Below are 21,155 nucleotides of genomic sequence, written 5' to 3' on the forward strand. Positions count from 1 at the left end.
AACACTGGGATTTCTGTGAAATAAAAATAGATGAGGAACTTCCTAGTTGCATAGTAGCAACTAGTTCTGCCAAGTTTTTCAAGGACAGGAAACTAAACAAAGACATTTCTAGAGAAAACAGTTTTAAAACACATTCACTTATAAAAGTATGTATTTTTTGTGCACAATATAAAGTTTAACAATCAAAAGCAGAAACTGTAAACCTTCATTCTTAATAGCATTTAGACATACAAAGATGTACAAGTGTCGATTTCATACCATAGATATGGAAATTAAGCATCTGTTCTATAGACAACAGTAAGACATCCAAGAAGCAAACTGCTTTTGACTAACATAAAGGCACCAACTCCTTCACAGATTTGGCTCTTGCTGCATCAGAAAATAGCAATACTCAGATAATACTCAAGAGTCTCAGAATTTGTGTGGTATTCACTGCAATATTACAGTTTTAATACACCAATCACAGCATTTTATTGGCCAACATGCTCATTTATTGTTAGAGATTAGGCAAGTCAAGGACAAGAACTTGCAACAGCAAGGGAGAAGAACATTCTGATGTTTGGAATGTCCAAATGCTACAGAGCAGGCTTGCACTGTGTAAGCAGAATAAGGTAACCACTTCAGTCTTCTGTTCCAGGAGACAATCATAATTAAATAACATAGACATTTGCTTTCACAACTAGCAGCAAATATTCCTTAAGTTAATCTGAAGTTTTTAAGAAGGAAAAAAGGGCATACAAAGTCCCTATGCAGGTGGCTGTTCAAAGTTTACTATGTTCTTAAAAGTACTTCTTTGCTATTTGCATTTTTAAGCACATTATCTTCATTTACTAATTGGGAAGCTAGTGAGCTTTTGAAATTCATTAGCATTCCAACAATTACAGGAAGCTAGAGAGGAGCCAACCCACACTACCCAAGTATCTAGTCCCCTAAAAATGACTTTACCTTATTCACATAAGGCAAACTGCCACTGGCCTATTTTTACATGCAGCTGCCCCATCCTTTGGTCAGTTGTTTGGGGTTTTTTTGTTTGGTGGGTTGTTGTGGGGTTTTGTGCATGTGGTTGTTGGTTTTGGTTCTTTTTTCTTTAATTATCAAGCTGTCCTGGGAGCCAACTGAAAATATTCTGGTAACACTGACTGTGTTTCTACTAAAAAGAAAATAGAACACTTAAACACTGTCCCGCATTTTGGCAGATTGGTGTAATCTCTGACTCTGTGATTCAATATTAGTGGCTACAGGGCATTTGTGGACTGTCCTTCAAAAAAGCGCCCCGTAATGCTATTTCTTTTAATTATTTGTCCAATCAATTTGGTTTGAAGATTTTTGCCATCCAACACTGAGTATCCCAGGTAAATCCAAAGCATCATTTTCAACTTTAAAATAGGCAAAATATATTGCTGGGTGGAGTTAAAATAATCTAAGTCACTTAGAGTTGAATTATTATCATTTCAAGAAAATCTTTTTATATTACAGTAAAATCAAACTATTTTTCTTCACAGGAGAGTGGTTTACTTCACCTGGTAAGAAACACCGCTATTCTGCAAAACAGTAAGAACTTTTTATTTGCAAGCAACTTGGATATATAATATTTCCAATTGCCAGTCCGAAAGTCTGCAATAATAAACCAGTCAGGAATCTATTTAGCACTAGTTTATTTCGAACTAGCATACGGTTCATAAATAGCTACTGCTTCCTCCAGACTTGTGACAAAGAAGTTTCACAGTAAGCTTCTCTGGTTTTGGTAGGTTTTAGAAGCACCCCCAAAGTCACTGCTGAGGGCAAACTCTGCACCAGATCTCAACCATTATTTTGCACTGGAGAAAGGCATAATCTGAACTCCAGTGAAAACTGGCCAAAAGAGAATAAGATATGGGATGCAAGCAAACTGCATGCTTTTCTACTCAGTTTCTTGCAGTTCAGATGCCTCATTCACACACTTTAAAGTTAGCTTTTAGATGAGGGGTGTAAAATTTTCCATCAAATAAATACCTTAGGGAGACAGTTTTATCTTCTTCTACTTGTGTGCATGGGGCTTAGATCAGATGTGTATATACACACAACAAATACAATCAGAACAATGCACCATGATTAGTCATGGCCTCCAAACTGATGTCAATTTACAGTAAAGAAATGGAAACCTGTATATCCCTCTGGTTACCATTACCTTACAGTTCATGTGGTTAGGAAGTGTTTAAAAGCCCTCAACCCACAAGCTGTAAGTAATGGGCCTCTTCAATTCTGTGATCCACAAATTCAACTCCAAACCAATCATGTGGTTTGGATTGTAAAACTATGGTTAGATGCTAGAGATACAAATCAGACAACATTCACCTAGTCCCTATTTTAGTGAAGACACTCAACTTATGAGGTATTTCAAACAGTGCAAAGTGCCCTCTCCAACTTTCCACAACTGTGAATTCAGGTTACCCTGCTTGTTCAACTTAAATAAAGGACTGAATCTCCAGTGCAGGGGAAAGGAGGGAAAAAAAAAAAAAAAAAAACAAACCAAAAACAACTGGGAAGAGGAATCAAACATGCAAGAAGATTCTCAAAGCCCTAACACTTTTAGCCCTGAGCAGTTTAAAGAAAGTGAAGGCAGATGAGTAGAAGGAAGTTGGCTGCTTTCTTGGAGTCAAGGCCATGTTTACATGAAGCAATGAAAGAAAACTAATCCCTACAGAAAGGGTACTGCTTCATTTGTCCCAGCCCCTCTAATTTCAGAATAGAAGTTTCACAGATCCATGAATATGGTGGCTTGCAGCTGGAGAGGCTGTCATTGAACAATGACAGCAGGCTTTAATTTTCAATTAGTTTCTTGGCTCTGATGTTCGCTTGCTCAATGCGTTCCCTGTTTGTATCAGCCTGAAAGAGAGAAATTCACAGGTCATTTGCAGACTGGATGCAAAACAATTTAAAAATTCAAACTGACATGAACTTCTGAATCACAAGATATCATCATTGTGGTAGAGAGAAGGGGAGCAACCTCTGTATGCTGGAAGTAATTTTTTTCCCCTAGACAGCATATGCTGTCAATTTTGGCAGAAACAACCAAGAAAAAAATGTTTTACTCTTTAGCTGACTTTCAAAACACAGCAGCTTGCCTCAGCTGGTCAGGAAGCATGTTAACAAAACAAGGGAATAAAAATTCTCTCACAGTGTTTAGACATCTTATGAACCTCTACAGAGCAACAAGACTGCTCTGAACTAGAAGTAATAGTCAAAACTAGGCCTATGGGCATGAAGTATGATTTATTTTAATTCATAGTTTTCATTCACATCCCCTCCAATGTACTAGTGCTGTAACAATATGGTATTTTAAAAACAAGCTTTAGATTTTATTATTGTTTAAAGCATCAAAAGTCAGGTTACAGTATCTAGGTTGAACAAATATCAAAATATAGTTTTACTGCAAGGTATGATAAGGAGTTTGTAAGTAATTCCCCAGCTATGCAGTGTGCTGTGGGCAATGTGCAGGAAGTGTAATAAGCACAAAACCAGCCTCTGCCTCACCTTTAGGAGTGGAACTCCTAAAGAAGCTCAACCTGTGCCAAGTATTAGCCATTTCACACCCATGTCTTGAAATGGGCTGGGCAGACCACACTTGCAGTTCAAGTCCTAACCTCCCATTCCCTCCTTCCTGCCTTTCGGATCAAGAGGAGGGGAGGGACAAAAACCTGCTATAGAAAAGGGAGGCTCTAATCTGTTAACAACACTTTGGAAACACTAATCTAGTTACTAGATCTTCTTCTAAAAAAAATCCAGTAATGTAAGTTTCATTATGGGTTTCTTCAGACTAGGAGTCTTGCCTAATACTACCAAGTCACCCAGTCAAGTCTATTTCCCAGGTGAGTCAGAATTCTTAAAAAAAGTATCAATTATATTTTGAAGTTAAGCTTCATGCAGCTCTTTGTTTCTTTACATGATATGGTTTGGATATTTACAAGACAACATTTGGTTTGGTTTCCATACGGTTCACTACATTTAAGAAGTTATCAGCATAGAAGGATTAATTTAAATATCCTGAGACAAGTTGCCAGTCTCAAAGCCAGGAATTGAACTTTCATTTTTATTCTGGTTTGCAAAGCAATTCTAACTTGTATACACCATATTTTAATAATTAGGAAGACTTGATCAGTGAGATTTATTCAAATCACTAAACCAAAAGAGCATCAGGCCAAAAGAGATGCTTGAATTTACTGGAAACACTATAACTAAAAACAGTAATTCCCACTTGCTGTTTATTTGACCAGGCAGTTTTCAGTCTGCTTTAAAAATTATAAGAATTTCACACCTCATTTTAAACTCCAAGAAATTTTCCAGTGTACTTCAAACTGACTTTTTTAACATGGTAATCAGATGTGCAGTTTCAGGGAACAGTTAAGGTATCCTCCATATAATCATGTTGATTTGCCTTATCAATACTAAATTACTAGACAAAATTGAGCTGCTGAGGTGCAACCAGCATTTTTGTCAAATCAGAGGAATTCTGTTCCTCTTGCTTTTAACCCTATTGCAACATTGCAGTGAGATTTTTAAAATCCCATTTTGTCTTAATACTATAATTTCACAGTAATCAATGTTTACTTCTACTTTTTGAAATCTTTAATATATGCTATTCATTAGAGGGTTTTTTTCCTTTCCTCAACTAGGATGCCTATAAAATAACTTCTACTCATTTCAGAATATGGACATTTCTAAAATAGACTTGGCATTCTCATTAAGCTGCCCTTTGAAGGAAACCTCCCCAAAATATATTTATATTTGGTTAATCTGTTTGGAGACGCTAACACTTAAGTAATGAAATTATATATAAAAAAGGAAGTTACAATAACTAACTTAATGTGCAGACTATTTCCCCATGCACCTACAAACTCCCATTATTTCAAAGTCTCCCCAGGTCCAATATTAATTTGTCCACAAGAATTAGGGCAATGACTAACTTGTGTTTTACTTTACATTCATTATAGTGACTTTCTAGGAATTCCAGAAAACCCTTGCTATTGTTAAAAATACCTATTCCCTACCACAAGAAAAAAATTTCCTGCAAGCAACAATCTCCCAGATATATCTCCAGTAAATGTTTGTACTTTTGATCCCATGAAGTTTATTAATTTTCAGAGTAAGTAGTAATCTGTGCTGTATATTTAGGTTTCCTGGCACTCAAGCATTTGAATTTTAACCTATATACCCTATATGTATCAAGGTGTATCTCTTGTTCAATCACTGCAACCTAGAGGATGGCATAACCTTACCGCATATTTGCTGCAAATACAGTGAGCACATTCCTAATAACCTGAGTTAACCTTTGAATTGAGATTGAACACCTTTGACATTTACCTTTATATTTATCCGGTCTATTTGCTTATTCTGGGCATCAATCTCATTGCCCATATCCAAAGCCATGTTTTTCAAATTCCCAAGAATGTTTCCAACTTGAGCAAGATTTTCATCCATTTCATCTTCTCTGGCATCATTGGTTATCCTGTTCAAATAATTAAGACCATGTTTCAAGAATCAAGAACTTGCTTTTATCTAGCGTAGATTTACTCTAGTAGAACTTGACTGTTGCACTATGCATTCAAACAAAGGTATGTTTTTCCCTTTTTTAAAAAACTCCCTGTATTTCAAGCAAGCATTCACCGAAAAAAGAGTGCTAAGCTAGCCACTACTACAAAAATAGCCTTAAAAATTAAAAAAGTTACTTCAAGTTTAAGATGTGAGTTTCTCTCAAATATACTTTATGACAGTAATAGACCTTGATATTTTTAAGTCTCCTCAATAACCGAATACTAAGCCTTATATTTCTCACATCAGAAACAGACTGACCATACCACCACTACATAAAAAAAAGTGTAGGATGAGCACTACAATACTGAACGTATCTGCCATCTCCTCTCTAAGACACAGCAATTCCTCCAAACAACAGTAAAATTTTCTATTTAGCAACTTGACCTAAAATGCATCTGAAAGAAGCTGACAACTAGTAACAGGATTTGTGCATTTGAAATTGAGTAATATGAACTAGTAAACCTTGTAATATATCCACCACTTGGTCTTCCAGAAGTCTGAGGCTGCTGCTGATTTATACTTCTTGGTTGCATGGATATCACATGATCTGCTGAGTTCTCTGTTCCATCTCCCCAGGTTGCTCTGTATGCTTTGCTGGCCTCAAAGTTCTTTGCCCTACACCATAAAAATAAAAAATCTGAGCCACTACATCAGAAATATGGCTTCCTGACTTTCAGTATTAATCCAGATTTTTCAGAAACATTTGTCTTGTGCCCAAAAGAGATTACATTTTGTACAGCTAAAACTTTGTCTATATAATACAAGTTCTTGTATCTTGATAGTACAAACACAACTGAGTTACTCTAAGGACAGTAATTACTTTGCTCTTAAGCTTTAATCAAAGAACAGTAATTTGCTTAAAGCAATACTTTATCAGAGGACAGAAGCTTATGACAGTCACAGGAAAGCTTACCCTATCATAAAATAGACTTGCACTTATAACAGGAATTATTCCAGAGACAAGATTAGTTACCTTTCAGGAAGAAATGAGGATGAATGCAAAAAATTCCCTCCAGCAAATACCTATACTATGCAGGAAAACCGTTAATTGCTACTATTTTAATCAAATATTAAAAAAAATACTTGGCAACAGAATGTTCCTCATGTTAACTTTGATTATGAACAAACAGTAATCATGTTTAAGTAGTTCATTCTGCAACTTAATTGTACTAACTCCATTAAATCAATAAACCAACTTACCATTATACTTTTTCCATGTAATTCATAGGAGAAAAAAAAGAAAGCATACTGACACAAAGCAATCTCAAGAATCACAGAGCCACAAAAGCACGAGGGGAAGAAAACCTAACAAAATAAACTTATCTAAATTGAGGTCTGTTCTCATGAATCATGACGAACTTATTTTGAGAATATTCTCACGTTCACCTTGCTTTGTGGCATTTTTAGGTTTAAGCTAGATAATCCAGACACTGCCATTTTTCTGCTTCTTTAGACACCTGTGAAGGGAAATCTGTAGTGTCTCAATACATCTAACTTTGCAATCACAGGCAGTCAATTTCTAGAGATATAGTGCCTTTTCAGAAACCTGGATGTTATATGTTTGAAGAGTTGTGAAATTAGCTGTAATGAACAAATATTCCCCTTCATTCTACTGGTGTTTATGTATTCAATATAGGAAATTAGTTCTTGTAGGATCTGACCTTTAAGACATAATCTAGAATAAATATATTGAGGGGAAAAATATAATAATTTATCCATTCATAATGGAAATATTGCACCCAAAATACCCTGAAGAAACCAAAACTAGTCAATTCTAGCTCCTTGTACACACACAGGCCTAAAGATCTCTACATTTATTGCAACTAGATTGAGCGTTATATTTTAATCTCACTAATACTAAAGCCATAACCAGAAGAGATCTTTGTATGATTTGCTTCTGGAGGATCAAAGTCTTGGGTGCCAGAGGCAACTGTGAGGACTTTATTAACAAAAGAGAAGTGGCCTGAAGACTAGTTGCACCTGTGAAGTAGACAGCCAGAGAGAATTATTGTTCAAAATATGCACAGTTAAGAAGAAAAGTTCTCACCAGCTGCTTTTAAGAGCTGTTTTTCAAATTACTATACATTCACATTTCTCAAGTTTCATTTCTGCAAAACTAAGGCAATTTACACAACCTGTCAAACCAGCAATGGCTCAAGCAGCTGCTCACCATTTCCACAGCTAATAATACTCTGTAGTAATGGATGTTTTCTATTCATGTCAGTATTACAAAACAGCACAATCACAAGGAGAACCACATGCAGACAAACATCATGCGCATGCAAGCACAAATGCAACAAACATCACTTCAGACAGCTGGTTAAATACGCATCTGCACTACTAACACTGACCTTGTCCTAAAATCCACTTTCACCAGTTTAAGTCAATACAGCTTCTTATCCTAGTCTTCATTTTTAGAAAGCAAGCATCAGTGTTAGGAGAGAATGGAGAAGAAAGTAGTAAAGATCAACAAAAAGGTAAATTGTTAATAGTACATAGATTGTATAACAGAACTGCCAGTATTTTTTGTTTTCACAAAGCTTTTATAAATAATTTAAACCTAGGAGAAATTTCAAAAAACCCCAATAACTCAGTAAGTGCTCCAATTTAGCTTATTTAGCTTTATGCTTTTATGAAAAATATGAAAAGCTGTGGAGGTAACTGGTTGACAAATCTGACATTGAAAAAAGGGTTGGTGTACCAGTAGATATATGAAAGATACTCACTCTTTCATTGCTGCCCTCTACTTACCCATTTTTTCTGTATATTACTGTCCAGTTTGGTACACAACTGTTTCTGTCCTTATTATCTGTGTACTTGGAGTGCCACAAGAGTTCACAAATTCTGAGCTTGCTCAGTGTCAATAAGCTGCTTAGCTTCAATGAAATAAGACTATCAACTACAGAAAACAAAGACTGAGTGTGTCAAAATGCTCAAAGTCCACCAGCTTGAGCCAACTAATATAGAGCAGTAAGCACACCTATCCAGAAGTCAGGACATCTGCATTTTCAGGGACTAAAGCACTAAGACTTTCAGCCTTAGAAGTCACATTCATATCTATCCTAAATGACCCTTAAAGTACTATTCTGTTGGTTAAGTAGACTCAGCTGCTCCAAGGCATTTTTACCTAAACTTCTGCTACTTCTCCATTGAATGATAATTGATTTTGCTCATGCTAAAGAGCAAAAACCAACAAATGCACACACTATTCACTTCAGTCACCATGCTCAATTTATGCTTCCTTCATTTGGAAGGGCTATGATCAAATGGAATTAACACAAACAATTTGGTACTTTACTGCTTAAAGCTAAAGCTAGGACACCATCAAAAATAATTCTGACATTGTTCAGGCTGTTTACTTGTTTAAAAGTACAAATCAAGTGCCATACTAAAGATTGGATTACTCAACTGTCTTAGATATGGCAAGCCATAACACTGATGTTATAAAGGCACTGTGAAGCAGGTCTGCAAGAATTTATGCAGTTACTAGTGAAAAGATTAAAGCTTCAACACTAGTGTCTGCTCTGTTCTCCTATTCTCACCTTGCCTAAAGCATGAATAAGTTGTCTTGCTTTTAAATTAGTACAAAAGTATTGTTGTGAAAAAATGATTTTTGTAATCAAATTTCTAACACACAGACACATATAGCTATTTGCAGTCCAGTTTGGTCTCATTTGCATGGACATTGATAGTCTGCTACTAAATAGAAGCCTTAAAGAGATTAGGACACAACTGTGCAGGATGCTATATTTATAGTAAAAGGGGCACAATGTATGGTTAGATACAAGTAAGCTTCAGTTACTCTCATACAATTTTAAAAGGATGCAGGTCTGCAAACCAACACAATCAACTTTGGTAGAGATTCAGCATTTTTTAATTAGCTCTTTTATTAGTTAATATTTCCTGGTACAGTAGATACTGGGAATATTCTAGACTCCAGACCCAAGTACCAATATAACTTACCTGTTACAAGGACAGACACAGAGCCCACAACATTTGTTGAGCTCTGTCAGTGTCTTCTCAGCTTCTCTCATGTCCTTATTTATCTGGTCCATGCCTTCTTCTATACGATTTAGTTGTTCTAGAAGAGAAACAAGTAACCTGACTAAACATGAATTGGGGAAGGTGGGGAAAGTTAACATTTCCTTATAGCAGGAACAAGTTTCAGTTCTATCTTTATATGAAGATTATTGACTTTTTTCTTTCTTAAAAAAATCATAGAAGGCAGGAAAGACATTTAATGAGTGTTTTGGTTACTATTTTGCAAATATCTTCCCCATCTTTAGAGCAGCATTTCTGTTGCTATTTTAGAATAAATGCAGCTAGTTACATTCATGCCATAGTGGGAAAAAAAGCAGCTTCTGTAGCAGAGCTGTATTACATTGTAACTATTATTACCTCTCAACTACTTTAAAACCTTTTTTAAATACTACACTTTCAAATAAGCTTTTCGTTTCAGCAACAACTCGTCTATCATCTTTCTTTTCTTACACTCATTACATTCTAATATTGATTTTTAGTGTTATGGAAGAACTTACCTCCTTGCTCATCCAGCATAGTAATAGTTTTGATGCCAACATCCTGGGACTGCAGAAAGAAATTAAGTCGCAGATATAAAATGAGACTGCAGTGCAAAATCAGAAGGTCTGCATAGTAAATTTGATAATCCAACCAAGTTTATAATGAAACACTATACTTAAAATAACTTCTTAGTAAAGCTATTAGAAGTCTCAAATTACAAGCTAAGTTAGGCTGATAAGCACCTTACCTGCTACACTATCTCAATTAGTGTAGTTTTATGGCATTTTTGTTAGGTTTTTCTTACATTACAACAAGATGACAAAATTTATTGTAATACTCAGATTGAACTGTGACAATGTCTAGCTAGATAGTAAATCTAGCTGTGCTTCATTTTGAGAACTAGCATTTGGTTCATTCATCCCTACATCCTTCAAAAGGGCTTACAAAGCCTTTAGTCCTGGCAGCCAGAATGAAAGCAAGCAAAACAAAGCCTGCAAAACCATTTCTAAGAATTTAGCAGTGAGGAATATACTAGAGCAGAGCTCTTTGCTGGCTCAGTCTTGAATCTAGCATGCAAGTGGCACCCATGCTTTACTATAAACTGGCAGCATAGAATGAATCAGCAAACTATGACACCAAGAGAAATTATGTTGGCTCATGACATGTACTTAACACTTGTGTGTGAAGTATTCATCAGGTGAATTCAAATGCCTCATTCAACAGTGATTCAAATGCCTCACTGATAACAGCAGCATCTTGAGCAAGACAGAACTGTGCAGGGGAGTAGATTCCTCATACAACTTCACTTTGATAAACCCAAAATACAGATTTGTTTCAAATCACAGAAAAAGGGTGTTAAGAGTTTTCTTATCAGTTAAAACTGATGAACAGATTGTAAGAAGATGTATGTAGAATTACTTGTTTGAACCAAGAGCAGTCATACTCTACTACTCCATCCAGCTGAGCCCTACTGTCCTCAGCAGTGAAACATTTCCACTGTTCATAGACAAGTGAGCTGAAATACAGCTGAAAGATGTCATGAAAGCAAATTTTGCAGCAGCCAAAGACAACTGACCATCAGAAGACTTTTTACAACTAATCTGTAGCATTTGGAGATCAGATCCTTTTGCTTAAAACAGGTAAAAAGGATATTGATTCTTTTGTAATCTGACAGAATGTGAAAATCATGAAGGTTATGTCATTCTAATGCTACTACTGAATTAAAGCAGCAACTTCTAATGATGAAGTGTGTGTCTTGAGAAAGACAAAAACTGTTTAAAATTACAGGTTTTATACTTTCTATACTTAATAAATCCAGAGAATTCAAAAATTTCTTACCTCAATGGCCAAGCCAAGAATCCTCCTTGTGCTTTCCAAAGACTAGAAAGAGAATTTTAAAATGAGTGCATTAATTGCTTGTATATACATCAGTGTCTGGAAGTCTTCTCTGCCAGATCATTGTAGTAAGGTAATACTATACAAAAGGTTCATCACCTTGTCTATGTATCCTTGCTATTATTTTTCTTATCCCATTGGAAAGTCTTATAAAGATAGCATATTCAAATGAGTTTTAGTTAAATAAGAAAGACATGACGTATCAATATGATTAACAATGCTGTAGGTAACCAAATTTTATCATATCAGTAATCAGGACTGAGTGATCAGTACTCAGTTAAGTAAGTGACTTTAAAATTCATTCTTATTCTTTAGGAGTAGTCTTCACTCCAGTATTCACCAACTAAAGTGAAAAATTAAAACTTCAGCTAGAACCTTGCAGAATCATTATCCTGTCTTTGTTTTTAAAAGGTATTCTAATCTTGTCAGACATATACTGTAATCCCAGATGTCTTCCTATAACATTTACCTCATCAGTGACCTGGTTGGCCCTCAGCTGAATTTCTTCAGGTGATAGCTCATCCATGATGAGGAAATACTACTTGTAAGTAATCACGTTAAAGAGAACCTTCCCCCTGTAATAACAGATACCAAGTAAGCATCAGAATTATACTTTCATCAGTATTTTAAGTTGAAAGTAGAAGACAATTCAAAGAATAAGAGCCTGTACATTTCATTCTGCATAGTAAAACATCTCATTAGGACTAGAAGACACTAAAATAATTATTCAGCTGATATGACCTAACTGAGGTGCTAAAAGAAATATAGGAACAATCAGTATATGAAGCAGTTTTCTTTCCAAGATTTAGCTTCCTAAACATCTTTGAAAAAATTCTGTGGTTAGTTAGGTAAAAACCAGGAAATCAGGTCTTAAAATAATAAACTTCTCCATGCTGGAAAAACACATTAGTTTGCCCAGTAATCTAGAAATAAATTAAAACATTTAATTTATTAGTATAAACTTTAAGTGTTCTTTCCATTGCGGAATTTCAATTGCCAGAAAAAGAGGAAACATTTTCACAGACGAAACACCACCTCAAATGACCCTAAGTAACACTCTAGAAATGGTTGTTGTTATTGTATGCTGAAATCATCAAATGCAAAAGGATCCACAAAGGTTTTAACTGGTATGTCTGCAACTGTAGCAAACATTTTCTAATCTAATCATTTTCTAATAAGCACAGGGTCATAACTGAAGTTCCAAAACATCATGATGTACTTTTTGCTAAAAACAGAAGATATATATTTTGCCTAAAATACAAGATGAATTAGCTATCCCATCAATAAGTGTATTCCTATCAGAGACAGGTTTTTCAGAGCTAAGAGTCTGCATTTTTGTTGGAGGAATGGTAATAAAGCCAGCACTCCCAGCAACTGGAAAACAGAACTCACAGACTATACGAGAATTTAATAAAATAGCACATAACCTGAGAAATAAGGATATTTTTCCCTCCAAAATTTTCCCCCTTAATTTTCATCTAATCCTTGATCTTTCACATGAGTAGCTTGCAATTAAGTTCATGTTACTCACAGATATAATTCCAAACATCCTGCTTGACTTGACTCATTTTCCTTTATAAGATCAGTATTTTAGAATATATAACATAAGTAATTGCTCCTAGGAGGGTAAATTTATGCAGATTTGTCCAGCTGTTACCCCACAGCTCTTCAGAGGAAGTGTGCATAACTCTGATGGTGAACTGAAATCAAGACACCTAAATCCATTACAGCTGAAATTCTTCAAGATTTAAAGAATATTTCAGCAGCTTTGTTCTTCAGCACCTAGCATAGCCTGAGACTATGGCTCTAGGAGATTTCTCTAAAGTAGATGTCAATGCAAGTTAGTTTTTGATATCATTCAAAAGAATTATATCGCACAAAGCCTCTAAATAACTCTGTTTTCAGTAGTCCAATTTCAGTGCATAATCAGTGAATTATCTTTCATTCATAGGCTCAAGCTCCTTTCACAAGGTCTATCTGAGACAGTCCCAGCTTTGAATTTGGGAACGCCCTTCAAGCTGATTTGCACACCTAAGGACCAGTAAACCTGGGGCAGGGAGTAAAGTACCTATTTTCACTGAATTAGATTAAGCAACGTCTCTGGGCAACCTGTTCTGGTGCTCAGTCACTGCACAGTAAAGAAGCTTTTTCAGGTGGAACTTCCTGTGCATCAGTTTCTGCCCTTTGCCTCTTGTCCCATTGCTTGACATCACTGCACAGAGCCTGGCTCCATCCTCTGACACCCTCCCTTGAGACACTGATAGACGCAGATGAGTCCCCTCTCAGTTGTCTCTTCTCAAGGCTGAGCACCCCAGCTTCCTCAGCCTTTCCTCGTAAGACAGATGCTCTAGTCTCTTAATTATCTTTGTAGCCCTTTGCTGGCCCCACTCCAGGAGCTCCATGTCTCTCTTGTACTGAGGAGCCCCGAACTGGACACAGCACTCCAGATATGCCCTCACCAGGGCTGAGCAGAGGGGCAGGATCACCTCCCTGGACCTGCTGGCAATGCTCTTCCTGATGAACTCCAGGTTCTCACTGGCCTTCTTGGCCACAAGGGCACTGCTGGCTCAGTTGTTGTCCACCAGAACCCCCAGGTCCCTCCTGGCAGAGCTGCTCTCCAGCAGGTCGGCCCCCAGCCTGTGCTGGTGCCTGGGGTTATTATTCCCAGTGCAGGACCCTGCATTTGCCTTGGCTGGATTTCAGACAATTCTTCCCTGCCCACCTCTCCAGCCTGTCGAGGTCCTTCTCAAGGGCTGCACAGCCCTCTGGGGTGTCAGCCACTCCTCCCAGCTTTGTGTCATCAGCAAACCAGTTCCAACAGCTGACAGACAGGCTTTGTGTTCCCCTAGCTTGCTCACATATTCCCGAGAAGCTCCAGTGCCAGCCAGCAAGAAGTTCTATAGAAATGCACAGCATTCCACTCACTTTTGCCCTAAATTAATAGTATTTGGTCTTGAAACTGTTTATAAATTGACCTAACAATCAAGAAATACAGCTTCAAGGGTGGAGAAAAAAATCCTTCCAACACAGTGGGGAAAAAAGGTTCCTTTCAGGATTCTTCAAAGCTGAGTTATGCAAGTGCTTATCTTCTGATGCTTATATTTGGACACCTGTAGTGCTTTGCCTCTTGTGAGATGAAACCATGATTTAAAGTGATGGCTCATATAATTGCAGGGATAAATTACCTGTGTGAGTAAAACTATTCAGAACACCTGGTTGAGAGAAATGTTCTGACAACCTTTTATCATAGATAAAGGGTTCAGATATTTGCTGAATTTTTCTGATAATTTCTTGAGGTCTTATGTCACTGAAAAGTGACAGAACATTTTTTTCTTTCTCTAGACTTCCCAGCAAGCTTATGCACCTTCACTTTTCAGACATTGCCATTAGAGTATGTAAAACAAGACATATTAAGATTTCCTTATTAAGGCAGGCATAAGCAAGCATGCTCTTCAAAATTAGTGATTATAACATCTGTTTAAAGTTGAACATCTAAGCCAAATGCATTAGACTCAAAAAAACCCATAGTTTTATTCCTATTAGTTTGCAGCATTGCTTTTGTAAGCACAGACACAACCTACACAGTAGCTCTGCAGTGGCAATTAGGGCCATAAGGCAGAATAGAAAAACACATTCTCTAGGGACTAAAAATTTCCCACCACACAGCTGTTTAGAAATATTACCAAAAAGCACACAAAACTAATTGTGTGTTTGTAAACAAACAAAACATTTCCAAAATAGGCTGTTTCTGAAGATGTAAATACACACACAATAGTTGCAGGCCTAAGTGGAATAGCTGAACATAGCTGGTGCCTTTCATGCAAGATACCTCAAAAGAAATTTTAACAGTCCAGATGAGGCCATTTGTATTGAAGTAACTCAGCTGTTCCAACAGAATACAGTATACATACATACCAAAAGGATACTCACTCATTTACCCATCTTTCTGCCTAAGAATCATAAAGATCCTAGAAACTAGATCCTTTGAGGTATCTAGCTTCAATGTTAATGGTATATGGCAAAATTACTTATAAGGCACTAAGATTACACAATAAAGACAAAATATACAGAGAGAAAAGACTTGATATGGCTATGATAACGTTTGTTACAATAATATTTGCTAAGGCAAGCATTCAACATTGATGGTCAATGTCTATTTTCTTCACCTTCTCTCTCCTACCATTTAAAAAATCCTAGCCACAAAATAACCAAAGTAAAGAAAAGAAAATGACAGCAGCCTACAAAGATTTCATAATCATAACATTCGACTATTTTTAGTTTTCTTTCTAGATGGGCAAGCTTTAAACAAGAATCTAAGGTTCCTTAAGAAAAAGCAGTACTTCTTTAAGGAAGGATGTGATGTCAGCTTTGTTTACTTTCTTTTATCAGTTTTCTGCAGTATTTGCTCAGTCAAACACATTTCAGTTCAACTCCCCTTCTGCCCCTTTCATAGGAAGGCCTGATACCTGGAGAGTATGCAAAACTAAACTTGCTACAAAAATGTATTTTCTTGAGGTAACTGGGCTCGTTAAACTTTTCTACTAGGAAACAGATTACAACACATTCATTATCTTAACTATCACTGCCTTATAAAAAGGAAGATTCATTGAGAAACCAGAGCAGCAAGGAAATAAACGCACAGCCAGCAAATTTTTACTGCCATGCTTTATTTGGGAGACTGTGCAAAATAGAAAGAGTTCTTTGAAATTCCAATTCCAACCTAAAGCTTTAGATCTCTTCACAAGACTACTCCTGTTGGGCTAAGCCATCCTGTAAGTTCATCACCATAACACATATCATAACTATGACATTGCCACCCAAGCCAGTTGAGGATGGATTTAGCTTATATTACTTCTATCTCCTGGACAAGAGGAAACAAACTTATGTGTGCACAGCCTTGTTTCCACTTACTATCCATTTAGTCATGGCTCCAAAAACCCTGAAAACCTTTCTATTCACTCTCCTATGTGAAGTTGTTAGGTTGGAAAGGACTGAAAAGACAAAGCAAAGGTTATTGCAAAATAATGAGCGACATAACGAGCACTTTTGGGGTGATTTTATCATGATCCATTCAAAGCATCACTGGCTTAGAGATCTTGATTTTGTTAATCAACACTCACAGAGCAGCTGAAGCATTTTAGTGGGTTCTTTGTCTAACTTGAAAAAGCTGGAAGGTGACAGACTGATGGGAGCTATGGCTAGGTCTCTATTAGCAGGAGGGTGATCCTGTGAGCCTACAGTGCAAATTTTGGCTTGGGAAAAGCACTGCTTACACTGCCACACTTGTGGTGGATCAGTCCCAAGCACTGAATTCTGTCCCAACCCCAGCTACTGAACTGGGAGCTAACATCTGCCAAGGCAGACCTTTCACAGTGCAAGAGGAGCAAATTCAGCGTTAGGAACACCCATGGTGACCTGACTGACCATGTCCCCAGGTTTAAATACCAGCTTGTGATCAGAAAGCTACGGAAGTATCACTTCATGCAACAGCAGTTCACTGGCTGGTTTCCTGACTATAGGCACATTAAAAACTCTGGTGGAGAGGTAATAAAACATTTGAATGGAAAGACACTCAAGAATAAAGCATTGCTGTACGCAGCCAGCAACAACAATCATCTCTGCCACCTACCTTCCCAGAGCACACTGTAAAAAATTAACATGAAATATTTTTTGTTGTCTCTCATTGGCCTAAAATACTCCACTGCGCCACTTTTTCTTACAAGTGTTTTCATTTTCATTCAGAATTACTTGCCAACTGGAAGCCAGCTATTTATACCAACACACTCAGCTTCCAAGTCAAACAAGTTTCAAAAGCCATTACAACAGTGACTTTGCACAGCATTTTCAAGTTTTTTTTCAATACCAATAATCTTCTAGGACTTACATATGTATATAAAAGCACTTTTATATATATAAGGCACTTCCATGGTAATGAAAGCTATAGTAGACAAGTTACACGACCTAAATGTGCTTTTCTTCAGCACTTAGCTGGGAAGCAATTCTAATGCTTATTTTCTCTAGGAAAAAAGAAAATTTAATTCCTTGCTTTATGACAGTCACAGCACATTAAGGCTGTGCTGTCCAAAGTACTCAAAACCTTTACTGATCTTTATAAATTTAAATTAACTGCAGGGTGCCACAAGGCCTGATAAAGTGCTTATTCAACTCCAATTACAATATCCACATCTGGACAGGGAGAGGCTAAAAAAGTGACAAGTTTCCTAAAGCCAGACAGGTCTACTTGCACCAGATCAATATTGTTTTGATTGCTGGCACTTTCACAAACCCACCCTGAATAAGATTTTTGTTCAGCATCTCTGGCTGACAAGCAGTAGTTTTGTACCTCTGACAGGCTGAATGCCTTTCAGAATTTTGAATGCAATTCAGAAATGGCTAAATCCATTACATTTGCTACAGACCATAAGTTACTTCCTTACTCACTATCTGAAGGTCCTCTGTTTGCACATATCCCTTTTCCTGTGAAGTTATGCTTTTAATCAATATCACAAACTTCTCTTCCTCCTTCACTTATAACTTGTAAACTGGGGGGAAGAAGGAAATAGCCTATCCAGTGCATCTACAAGTATGATTGAGAAATACAGTCTGTGCCTTCTTACCACAAAGATAGGAACTAGCTGGTGATACAACCCAGCTGTTGCAGCAACTGACTGGAAGCCAGTATGTCATGAGCTGTATTTTTAGCTGTCAGTAAATTGGTGCAGCCTCAGGTGATTGCGGATGCTCTCAGTTCCTTCTCTTGTAAAGGGAGCTGTTGCCTTCCCCAAAAGATGGAAAAATTCATGAAACAATATTCTTAGATATGTGATTGTCACGTAATAATTTCCTGTGCATGCTTACAAAGAACAAAATTAGACAGTTTATTAGACAGCTTTGTATTTATTGATGAAGGTTTTTTTATTCTCTCAAATTCTTCATATAACTAATACAGAAAACTTGCTTTTTTTCAAACCCTTCCTTAACACAAACAGCTATCCTACTTGCTGGTTAGCTGAAATTCAGCCCAGGTAATGCAGGGTGGCACAAGGTATCAGCACCAGAATGTACTCCTCCAGATGATTATGTCTACAAGATAAATGAATAAAGCATCTGTGGCCCTGGAGGAAGAGGCCAGGGCCCACGACCAAGACACTACTCTGCATGCTTCCTGCTTTCCCTTATCAGCTTCCTGAACACACTGCACGGAGGCGATAGCACAAAGAATAGGCGCTACCAATGCCACCTCCTCTGTGCAGTGTGTTCAGTTCTACACTCACCTCAACAACTCATTTTTGCCCCTGAAAAAGCCTCATGAAACCTCCTCCAAATCAGAAACTGGCCAATACAAATTCACAGTCAAACTTTGATCCATTTAAAGACAGTAAGCGATTCCACTTCTCCTAAAGACACAAACTACTATATAATAGCCTACTTCAAAAACTGCAGAGCAGAGGAGGGCAGGCATATAGACTAGCTACTCGACTGCCAGTAAGCAATTAAGTGCTCAATTAGATCAATCAAGCAAGCAATTGTTAACACAAGTGGCTTTTCCTTTGTCCCTAAACACCTTCCTACATCGCTGTTCCCTCTACAGCACAGAATCATCTTTGTTTATGAAAGGGAAGTAAAAAACCACCCTTAGTTCTAAACACTGAGCATCTAGTACCCTTTCTAAGGGAACAAAAAAAAAGTTAGTCAAATAGTTAGAGAAGTTGCATAATAAATTTCCAGACTTCCTTCAGGTCGTTTACTTAGAGTGTCAAGTCACGTGCTGACTTCACATTAAGTGAAACAGAAAGAGAAAAAAGGGGAAAACAGCGAAAAATAAAGCTGACTCATTAGTAGCTTCCCAGAAGAACCAAGGGCATCGAGACGTACAAGTGAAAGAAGCACTTCGATTCTTATTGTTTTCTACATTAACACTACAGCATTTTACAGATTAGTCTAAAGGCAGCAGACACAATACATAAGCTAAAGGAGAATCAACAAGAGGTGGGTTTTCTCCTGGACGCTACTAACAGCGCAACTCACGGGCTCCCACCCAGCAAACAAAAACCACCTAGACACGGCATTGCCACCGCCGGTAGGGGCGAGCCCACGAGGCCTCGCCGCACACGGGGGGCGGGCGCAGCACACAGCCGAGGCGGGGGCTCGGAGGACCTGGGCCCGGATTCCCGGCCGCCCCCTTACTCCGCACAGCCGATACAGGACGGCCACCGCACCGGGCCAGGCCCGCCTCGCCCCACAGAGGCCCCCGGCAGCCACAGCCCGCCCCGCGCAGGGCGCTGGGGAGGACACGGACCGGAACAGACAGCCTGCCGCCTCACCCCCGGCACTGCAAGCTGCCAAAGCCCAACCCGTCACACACCTACCGCCACAGCCACCGCCGCTCCCTCACGCCGGGCCGGGCCACCCCTTTAAGCTCCCATGTCCCGCTCGTCCCCGCCGCCGAGCGCCGGCCCCCGCGCGTCACCGCCGCCCCCGGAAGCGGGGCCGGCCCCGCCCCGCTCCGCTCCTCCACGACTCCCAGTGTGGCGGCGGGAAGGAGCCGCCCCCGGCGCCCTCACACGGCAGAGGGCGGGAACGCCGGCCTGTGTACACCCACCGGCCTGTGTACACCCACCGGCCTGTGTACACCCACCGGCCTGTGTACACCCACCGGCCTGTGTACACCCACCGGCCTGTGTACACCCACCGGCCTGTGTACACCCAGCTTGGCGCCCCGCGAGGGCTGCTGCGCCTACTTCCCTCCCCCTGAAGTGTGGGGTGTGCGGGGTGTCAGTGCCGGGTGTGCGCTGCCGCGGTCTGGCCGTGCCGACCGGAGCTGCGGCAACAAACAACGCGGTACAGAAGCGGCCCTATTTGTATCGGTGGGGTTTTTCTCCAGTTATTACTCTCTACTAGGACGATGAGTGTCAGCCCCCTTCTGTCACCAGTGGAGAGGAGGGCAGAAAGGGAAAGCTTCTGTTCGCAACCACCGCAATCATCCTTTGCAGCTGAACCGCGCAGCCTTTCCTGAGGTATATTCCTTCTCAGGTGTGGGTAAGTTCTTCTCTGAGGCTGCTGTCAGATCCCGCACCTGCTGTAGGGCTGTAAGCACTGTAAACACAGCCGGTAGCTTTCACAGCATCAGGGCCTGCATCAGCTTACGTGGCTCCTAAAGTCCCCTCTTCCAGTGAAACTGCTGCTGGGATCTCAGAGCTGGGTCTTGGTTTCCCTCGTCTCTCTCAGCATCTGGGGATGCTCCAAGTCCCTGTGGACTTTGGCCTCGTGAAAGGCCCCAGTGGAGTAAGGCTTACTGCACACTGCACAGCCCGCGCCCTTCTCCTCCTGCGGTGAAAATCGCCCCTGGAGCAGATTTCCCAGGCGCAGCCGCCCTGGCCAGCGTGATGCCCACAGCGTCTCGCTGCTGAGGTACCCGCCGTCTGCAGCGTCTGATTTGTAGAGCGGTAACACGTAGCATTATGCGTGTTTAAAGCGCTGTATTTACACACAACAACAATAACCTCTATTATCGTTATCTGTTGGTAAATGCCCCCAGCTGGCCGGTGCTGGTGCCCTCGCCATGAAGCTCGTTCGCCTGTCGGCCGTCCACGGGCGCCAGGACTGCGCTTCCCGGCAGGCCCCGCGGGCACGCAGGCGTGTCCCCCAGCGTGCAGCGCGGCCGCCTT

General features: G+C 39.3%; 1 protein-coding gene across 3 annotated transcripts; it reads right to left on the minus strand.

The window, feature by feature from the left end:
• Positions 1-1,044: 1,044 nt before the first annotated feature.
• On the minus strand, positions 1,045-19,959 carry SNAP23 (synaptosome associated protein 23). 3 transcript variants are annotated; one of them, XM_068193408.1, is made up of 8 exons: positions 19,857-19,959; positions 11,957-12,062; positions 11,431-11,472; positions 10,110-10,158; positions 9,535-9,652; positions 6,034-6,186; positions 5,341-5,485; positions 1,045-2,865 (listed from the first exon to the last, which is right to left on the minus strand). In XM_068193408.1, the coding sequence occupies exons 2-8, from the start codon at positions 12,011-12,013 to the stop codon at positions 2,800-2,802; spliced, it is 630 nt and encodes a 209-aa protein (XP_068049509.1). In that variant the 5' UTR covers positions 12,014-12,062; positions 19,857-19,959; the 3' UTR covers positions 1,045-2,799. The 3 variants fall into 3 exon arrangements, with proteins under 3 accessions (XP_068049509.1, XP_068049507.1, XP_068049510.1); XM_068193406.1 differs by having other exon boundaries at positions 19,812-19,944; XM_068193409.1 differs by having other exon boundaries at positions 19,851-19,879.
• Positions 19,960-21,155: the final 1,196 nt, after the last annotated feature.

Source organism: Anomalospiza imberbis, chromosome 6 (assembly GCF_031753505.1).
Source record: "Anomalospiza imberbis isolate Cuckoo-Finch-1a 21T00152 chromosome 6, ASM3175350v1, whole genome shotgun sequence".
Taxonomy (NCBI): Eukaryota; Metazoa; Chordata; class Aves; order Passeriformes; family Viduidae; genus Anomalospiza; species Anomalospiza imberbis.

Excerpts from the sequence above, each read along its gene's own strand:
- SNAP23 (XM_068193408.1), bottom strand. The coding sequence starts at position 12,013 with ATGGATGAGCTATCACCTGAAGAAATTCAGCTGAGGGCCAACCAGGTC. Across the intron at positions 9,653-10,109 it reads TATGCTGGATGAGCAAGGAG|AACAACTAAATCGTATAGAA; the intron begins GTAAGTTCTTCC and ends TTTCTCTTCTAG. Across the intron at positions 6,187-9,534 it reads TGTGTCTGTCCTTGTAACAG|GGCAAAGAACTTTGAGGCCA; the intron begins GTAAGTTATATT and ends TTTATGGTGTAG.